At 55.5% G+C, this 8,682-nt stretch overlaps 1 protein-coding gene across 1 annotated transcript; it reads right to left on the reverse strand.

Moving 5' to 3' along the window:
* Nucleotides 1–1,212: 1,212 nt before the first annotated feature.
* MAFB (MAF bZIP transcription factor B) lies at nucleotides 1,213–4,876 on the reverse strand. The gene is made up of 2 exons (XM_007521644.3): nucleotides 3,335–4,876; nucleotides 1,213–1,255 (listed from the first exon to the last, which is right to left on the reverse strand). Exons 1-2 carry the CDS (start codon nucleotides 4,309–4,311, stop codon nucleotides 1,228–1,230), a joined length of 1,005 nt encoding a protein of 334 aa, XP_007521706.2. The 5' UTR covers nucleotides 4,312–4,876; the 3' UTR covers nucleotides 1,213–1,227.
* Nucleotides 4,877–8,682: the final 3,806 nt, after the last annotated feature.

The raw sequence follows: 8,682 nt of genomic DNA on the forward strand, positions 1-8,682 counted from the left end.
CCACCAGATACCACTTTGGCCTGGTCAAATGACCAAATTGGACTGTGACATTTAACTGACACTAGAATCTTTGACTTATCCTATCCTAAACTACAACAGTAATGTACTAGTAACTGTAAATCACTCCTAATACTATTTGTATTTATTACTTTTTACCACCACCCCCAACGTTGCCAGACATACTACATCACCCCAAGGCCTCCAGAGACCAAGGGCAAAACCTGCTCCCTGGTAATTTTACCCTTAATGTCTTTTCAGACTGTTTTATTTTTAGCTCTAGGTCCTGGCTAGGGACTATAATGTTTGGGTCCATTTGCTCTGTCCACTGGATCCTTCAAATCCATCTTAGAAATTCTGGGTCAGATCTCTTCAAGGCTAGAAGACTGAATCTTCTGGACTGCAGAAACTGATTTGGGGGGAATTAGCCAATGCTAAAGACCCACGTCTTTGGAGTTTGGGAGAGGAGAAGGTATCCTATTCCAAATTTCAGAGGTGTCTGTAAGAGATTTACTTTGGAAGGATTAGGGAGGAACTGAGTGAACTCCTCTAGGCACCATAAAAAGCAAAGACCATGGAAGGTGTCCCAGGCAAGGAGCTCCAGACTGCAAGTAGCATCCCTAGCACCTTGCCCCAACCTTGGGTTTGAGAAGTCACTGACATATGACCAAGCCATAGAGAGTACATCTGTGGAGTTGAGGGCTTGTGGCCTGAGTGGCAAGCATGACCAGGACACCCTCCCCCAAGACAGGTCAGCATGAAGAGATTTCCTTCTGAAGGATTTTATAGACCAGGACCTAGTGCTGGATCTCACCTTCTTGCTTTGTTCTGGGAGAATGAGAGCAAGGGAGTAGGGAGAGGAGCCTCCACTCAGAGCAGACTCTCTGCTCTAGACTGCGGAGGAAGACAAGAGCATTGCTGTTCAGACAGGAGAGTAAGCGAAATAAAGTTGGCTGGATATGTTTGCCAGGACACCAAGCCTCTCCATCATGGTGGCAAGCCCCTGTTTCCTGAGCTGTGCCCATTTCTGCCTCAGAACTGAGTGGCAAGCTAGTGGGGCATTCCTAGTGCGCTCAAGCCCAAAAGACTCCCTTGCCATTCACACACTGTCTCCTGACCAGGTCTGCACCTACAGCAAGAAGCAGAAAACACAGTTTGAGGCCCATATATATGCACATATACTCACACAAATAAAGGGAGAGATTTGTCTGGACTTGGCAGCCTGGTTCTTCAAGTGAGGGGTATTAAGTTGGTGACTCTTAAAGAGGCAAGAGAAGAAAGTCAAAGTCAGGCGAACGCGAAGCCCTCTAAATAAACACCATGTTCGTGGTTTTGATAAGCAAAATAGGAAACCATTTTAATAACCAAAAAACAGAAACCAGCCTGGATAAAACTACAATAGACTAGGTTTTAATATTTTTCATAATCATAAGCAGGGCTTGAAATTGATCCCTTATTTTACATTGAAATAAAAACAATTTCTATTGCAGCAAATTTGATTTCAACACAGTTGAATCTGTAAAAACCGAAGCTTGTTTCTGATGCAGGACGAATATCCACAATATTTAAAACTGCAAGCACCATGCGGTTCATACAATCTTGTATTACTGTTAATTTATCAACTAATACAAACTCAAAAATGCATCCGGCCAGCAGCGCCAGCAATTTTCAGTGGGAACTTAAAAATATGCTTTCATTTTTTTTTTTGTCAGTGCAACTTAAATCCTTTAACTGACCTGCAGGAAAGAAAAGGTAAAATAAAGACACCCCGATTTTCCCTATAACTACTATACAAAGGGAGGGAGAACACCACCAAAAATACTCCCACTACCTCCAAAGTGGGAAGACACACACATAACTTGTTGGTCTAAAGAACGCACTTGAAAGTTGCAACATTACTTGCCAGTGTTTGGGTTTCCGGTACTTTCTGAATGTGGCCATAGGTTCAGCATGAGTTCAGGTCACCACTGGGCAGTGTGGAGACTGGCTTAGTTGCTCACTCCAGGATCACTGTGGTCCCAGCAATTAACACCTGCCTGGAGGGTTGCAAAGAGGACTCTGGGGAGGAGTGGGAAAGGGTGGATTCTGGTTGCAATAAAAAGCAAACAAGGTATGTTTTCCTTTCCTTTCTTGTTAGAGGTGTCAAAATCACCCTAAATCTGGGTTGAGAGCTCAGACTATCCCCCCACCCCCACCCCATTCCTGGGGATGTGGTGCTTTGCAGCTGCCCTGCCCATCCTGGTACCCAGTCCTCTTTCAAGACTAACAAAATTGAAAAACTTAAGCGTGAGAATTCAAAAAAGAGGACCGAATTGGGGGGGGGGGCAGAAAAATATGCAACTTCCTAGAGAGTGCCACTTGACAAAGTTGTTTTCTGATGCAAAATGTCCGGGACTTTTTTTTTTTTCAGTTACAAAAAGAAATTGTCATAATAATAAACCCAAACAAAGCCACTCAGCTGGCTGCCACATTCTCCTAGCGGTTGGGTAGGGCGGGTATTTACAAGCTGACAGCCGAGAAGGCCGACGGCCTGGCGACCAGCAGCCGCTGGAGTTTCCCAACTGCCATCCCTTCTCACTCAAAGAAATAAGGGGGGCGCCGGGGTGGGGGGGGTTATGATCCTAGATCAACAACATGCTAAAGTTAAACAAGAAAATGGTACAAAATAGAAATTATTACCATACATGTCCAGCATGCAGGATTAATATTTTTAATGCAGATTTTCGTATTTTTTTTCTATATAATCGAGCAGGCAATAAAACCGGTGAGATGTGAGCGCGCAGAACGTCTTAAAAGTGAGACTCGAGTCTCCGGGCTGAGAGCCAGTGTTCTGGGGGAGAGGGGAAGAGGCTGGACAGACAGACAGATCCATCTGCCCTTCCTTCAGCCTCACCTCTCGCCTGCGGGCACGCCAGGGTCCCTGTCCCCTCTTCTCCTCGCTTCTGTCTTCCTGAGCCACGAGGTAGTGGCCCCGGGGCTTAACGAGCAAAAGTTCAGAAAGCCAGGAGTCTCCAGACGGCCTTGGCGACTCCTCCGGACTATGCTTGGTCGCTCTCCAGCCTGGAGAATAGTTGCTCTGGAACTTCCCACCCCCTCGCCTCTCTCTGGCTCTGCTCGAGTCTAAGAGACCGCGCTGGCGCGGGTCGCTCTGGCCTTGGCCAAGGTCCCCGCCCGCCAGCCCGCGTCCCGCGCGCCCTGCCTCCCGCTCCTTCAAGTCAAACAGGTCAAGGCTGGGGCCGTGGCTGGGACGGGGTCCGAAGGAGTCCAGGGCCAGGGGCATGGGGACGGGGAGTCCGGGTTGGGGCAAGGGCTGGGGCCGGGACCCGCCACGACTCACAGAAAGAACTCTGGAGAAGAGGGGCTGTCGCTGGTGGAACCCGCCTCCCTGAAGCCGGAGTTGGCGAGTTTCTCGCACTTGACCTTGTAGGCGTCTCTCTCGCGGGCCAGCCGGGACACCTCCTGCTTAAGCTGCTCCACCTGCTGAATGAGCTGCGTCTTCTCATTCTCCAGGTGGTGTTTCTGCTGGACGCGTTTATACCTGCACGACTGGGCGTAGCCCCGGTTCTTCAGGGTCCGCCGCTTCTGCTTCAGGCGGATCACCTCGTCCTTGGTGAAGCCCCGGAGGTGGCGGTTCAGCTCGCGCACCGACATGGACACGAGCTGGTCGTCGGAGAAGCGGTCCTCCACGCTGCCGCTGCCTCCAGCCTGCGTGGCCGCGGGGGGTGCGTGCGGCCCGGGCCCGGGGTGGCTGGTGGGCAGCTGCTGCGTAGGGCTGGCGGCGCTGGACGGCGGCGGAGACGGCTGGTGGTGGTGGTGGTGGTGCGTGTGGGCGTGCGGCCCCAGCTCCTCGTGGGCTACCCCGGCGCCCGGGTACGCGTGGTGCGGGTGCGGGTGAGGGTGCGGGTGGTGGTGGTGGTGGTGGTGGTGCGCGCCGCGAAAGCCGTCGAAGGTCTGCAAAGGCTGGGGCACTGGGTGCGAGCCGATGAGCGCCTCCACCGCGTCCTCGGGCGTCAGGTTGAGCGCCTCAGGGTTCATCTGCTGGTAGTTGGCCATCCAGTACAGGTCCTCCAGGTGGGTCTTCTGCTCGGTCGGGCTGAAGCTGGGCGACGAGGGCACCGAGCTGCAGGGGGTGCTGAGCGGCGTGGACGACACTGAGCCGGCCGGTTGCAGACGTGTGCAGGGCCGGCCCGGCCGCTCTGCGCGGCCCAGCGGCTCCTTCTTCACGTCGAACTTGAGCAGGTCGAAGTCGTTGACGTACTCCATGGCCAGCGGGCTGGTGGGCAGCTCCGGCCCCATGCTCAGCTCCGCGGCCATCGCCGTCGCGGGGCGCAGCCGCCGCCGGAGCCGGGGAAACTTTGCAGCTGACCGGGAGCGGGGGCGCCGAACGAGGAGCCCGGGAGGCAGGGAGCCGAGGGAGCAGCGGGCCGGGGCTGCCGGCCAAGCCTTTGTCTGGGGACGCGGCGGCGCGCGGTGGAGTCCCGAGGCAGCCCGCGCCGCCCCAGAGCTAGCAGCTGAGGCCGCGCCGGAGCCGGACCGCGCCGGGGAAGGTGTGTGTGCAAGCGGGGCGCGAGGGTGGGTGGAGGGGAGGCGCCGGGCGAGCGCCCGCCGCTCTTTCTCCCTCGCTCTGGCTCTGAGGTTCTCTCGCTCGCTCGCAGCCGCTCGCAGCCTGGCGGTGCAGCTGTGCAGGCTCGGGCGCCGCCGCCGCCTTTTATCGCCTCCCTGATGTCACTGGGGCGCTGGGGCCCGGGCGGCCCGGGGTACTGGCCAATGGCTGCGCGGGCCCCGCGGCCCGGCAGCGCAGGGCGGGGCCCGCCTGACAGCTCCTCCGCCCCCCGAGTCAGCTGACTGGCGGCCCGGAGCAGCCCCAGAGCTGCTGAGGCCTGACTGAGTACCGGAGCCAAGTGGGGGGGTGGGGGGGCCCCGGCCTGGGCCCAACCCCCCCCCACTCACCCACCCCTCCAGGTCCCGCCCCTGCCTCGAACTAGCCCAAGGTGCGCACCCCCACTCTGCAGCCGGGCACCTCCTCACCCTTCCGCTTGCACTGTGCCCTTTGCTTTCCCGTTGCCTGCCGGTTCACCCCTCGCCCCCAAAGAGACTGAGTGTGCCCCCGCCGGGACAACACCTCTCGGACCCTTTGTTCCCCAGCGCCCCCCACTGGGGTGGCGGGGTCTGCTCAGTGTGCCGCGCAATTGCGGGCCGTGCGAGTGTGTGCAGGGCAAGCCTGTGTCTCTGCAGCCCTGCGCGCATTTGGATTTCAGGGACGAGGTTGTGGCTCCAAGAGTTGTGTTCAGATTCAACTCTTAGTCTCAGGAGACCCTTCTCCGGACAAACGGGGGCCGGTTCCACTTCTGGCGGGTGCAGTGGAGGATCCCCGGGATAGGGATAGGACGCCACGCACCCAGCCGCTCCCTGAGCTCATCGTACCCATACATGCATAAGAGGAGGGAAGAAAAAGACAAAATCGTCCAAAAGGCTCTGACTCGCTTTCCCCAGCCACACGCAATGAAATCCTTAGCTCCTTGGGCTCAAGGCTGAAGCCGGCTCAGGACCGGGCTGCGGGTCGCTCTCGGCTTCTGAGTGAACCGGCCCTGTTTTTGTTTGAACATTTTGTAACGATTAAGCAGATCCAGACGCTCACTCTCAAAAAGGCTCAAACAGGCATAAAGTGCGACCCCAAGTGGCTACTGTGCGCAAAAGCGTGTCGAACCACCAGCGGGGGAGAGAGACCTGGGTAGCCCTTCGCACCCAGCTGGGTCTCACTAACACGCGCATCCCAGGGCCAGCCCAGAAAGTAGACTGGGTGGGCACCCGAGCCCAGGGCAGGCTCCCCTCGAACCACACACAGGTCCAGTCTTGGGACTCAATGTTTAGCTCCGCGCTGGACACCCGCTTTGAAACTCCACTCGTACCCCCTGCTTTGGGGATCCAGGGAGATAGGTGGCAGGGTGCTGGCCCGGGAGCTTGCTTCGCGGGAAGATCTTGGGCCAAGGCAAATCCCTGGTAGAAAGTCCAAACAGCACAGTGAGGGTGCCCGGGGCAGCGTGGCAAGAAACCTCCCCAGAGCGCAGACAGGGGAGCCAAGAAAGCAGCGCGCTAGCTCTCCAGACTGGGTGCAGGCACCTCCTAGCTGCATCCAACCTGCATCCAGGACAGCCTGAAATAAGAAGGTTCCCCCTTGCCTCCCAGATAAACCCACCCCAGCGCAGAAATCGGATAAATCACAAATTCGCTGGAGCCGAGACCCGACCCGCCTCCCGCGTCGCCTCTGGGCTTCAACTTTTGGGGCGCGTCACGAAACGCAGGAGAAGCGAGCACTGGGTGAGTGTGTCCCAACTTCTGCGAGTGCATGGCCAGCGCCCCTTCCCCGGGGCCACCGCTAAGGGTCAGACGGCCACGCCGAGATGGAGGCAGCTAGATTGTTTTTTAATGTTAGAAAGTAAAAACACTTGTCACCAATATATCGGGAAACTCTCGGTGCGTGCCCTCGATGAGGCTGGGGTGCGGTATGGTCTGGTCCGTCTGTTTTTGTTTTTGTTTTTTTAACTGTATATTTAACTACAGTTGGACTGAAGATTAGGCTCAGCCGCTGTAACCCTGGAAAAGTCGGTCCGCATACCTCTCCAAAAAAAAGCGTGGCCTCTGAAGAAAATATGGCTCTATCTTGGGGAGGGTCTGGGCCGCTACCCCAGCCTGGCCGGGAACTGAGCGCTGGGGGTGGGGGGGAGTGAGAATTGTAACTGTTTGGCATTCACAGTGGTGGGGGGGGAGCACACCTGGCTGCTCAGGAAGCCAGAGAACATTCCTGGGTCTCTCCGTGTCTGCCAGAGAGTGTCTCTGCAGGCTGAGTGAGGTTCTAGGTTGGAAGCCCGCGGGGTGGGGGTGTGGTAGGGAGGGCTGCCCTAAAGCCTCAACTTTTGGTGGTGCTGAAACCCAAGAACGCAACGTCTTTCTGGAGCAAGAGTCTCTAAGGCTCAGAGAGCTTGCGACCATGGCCCTCGGACCTTTGCACGCCTCCAAGAGGCTGGGGGAGCCAGCCTTTGCCCTCCTCCAAGTCCCCTGGCTCCACCAGACTTTGGCTGCAGAGAAACAGACCGCCCTTTCAGAAGCGGAGTCTGAGAAGCCCAAAGGGTTTCTGCTCCCTGGCAACTCTGCCATCGCACACCCCCCCCTCCACACACACACACACACACACACACACACACACGCACACACACACAAGCACTTCTCCTTTGGGGAGCTCTGTCTCTAGGCTCCCTGGGCTATGCTTTGTCTGGAAGGAAGTACTTCTCTTTGTCCCTTTGCCTCAGCCACAGCCTTTCCAGTCACTCCCATGACCCCAGCTCTTGGGGAAGCATTTGGGTCCAATCACTAAGCCTGCCTTCTTCAGGCCCTGTCTCTTTGTGGTTCACCCCACCTAGCCAACCTAGCTTCTCACTCCATCCCCGAACCACCTCCAGCAAAAGATATTGAAAACAGCGTGAGTGAATGAGGCATCTTTGGTTCCAGAGTTGAGACTGTGCCCCAGACTCTGAGAACCTCTCTCTTCTGACAGCCTCTCTATTCCTGGAGACTCCAGATTTTAGGGTGCCCTACCCCCAGTTAATAGGAATGCAGTGGTACTAGAAGGGTGCTATCCATCTGAAAAGATCTTCCCTTTTGAGTGCTGTGGTAGGATGAGAAGAGAAGAAAGAGAAGGGGTGGTAGAGAAGGGTTACAAGTGGAGAGCTGGGGAGAATAAGCAAAGGGGAGAGTCCCAAGTCTCCCTGAAAAGAAAGCATTGAAGGTTCATAGGAGATATGAGCTCTCTACTAAACAGTCTGTAGTCTCTAGCCCCCAAAACTTCTACTTGAAGTTTTTGCTCAGAAGTGAATCTCTCACCCAGATTGAGCCACAAACCCTGTGTGCCTGGGATTTTTAATAGAGATGGTGGTCTTGGAGGCCTTCCAGGTCAATGCCACCTGGGACTCCAGGGTCTCTGGTTGGGACTATGTTCATGGAGTTAGATGAAGAGGCTATTCCTTAACGGAGTTCTGGGTTTGGTGCCAGTCAAAGGCTGAGTTCACCTCTCAACTGGTACCTACCCCATCAGCCAGCCACTAAGCTGAGTGCTGTCCTCAGGTGAGTTTCCAACCCAAAGCCACTCTCCTCTCCAGGCTGCTGTGTTTAGCCTCAGGCCAGCCAGGGTGACCAAGTGGGTTGTGGAACAGTATACTCTCTCGGGTGATCAAACAGAGCATCCCAGAACAGATGGAGCATCCATAGGGAGGCCTGAATCAAGAGTGTCTATCTGAGCTCACCTTTCACTTCTGTCTATAATCACCCAGTTGTAGGATGATCTGTCTCTTTCCAGGATCTCTGAGGTCTCTGCCACTTTTCCTGAAGTCCAGTGGGAGGGAAATTTCTTTCTTCTATTTCCTCTGAGCCGCCCAAGGTCTGTGGCTTCCTAAACAAAGACAGGGATTTTTCTCCTTCCTTTTCCCCAAAGGCAGCTGTGCCCTGTCCCACACAACAACCATGTGACTCCAATGCAGTGAGCCCTTTGGATGCTTAAAGTCACTGAGACCTATATCCCCTAAAACACCTTTAAGCATCCAAAGGGCTCAGTGGGTCCCAGTGGGGAGCCAGAGATACCTCCAGTTTACAGCAATCCTTGCCTGGTTCCTTCCACTGAAAACCAGGAGCTTT

Source organism: Erinaceus europaeus, chromosome 1, assembly GCF_950295315.1.
Source record: "Erinaceus europaeus chromosome 1, mEriEur2.1, whole genome shotgun sequence".
NCBI classification, from domain to species: domain Eukaryota; kingdom Metazoa; phylum Chordata; class Mammalia; order Eulipotyphla; family Erinaceidae; genus Erinaceus; species Erinaceus europaeus.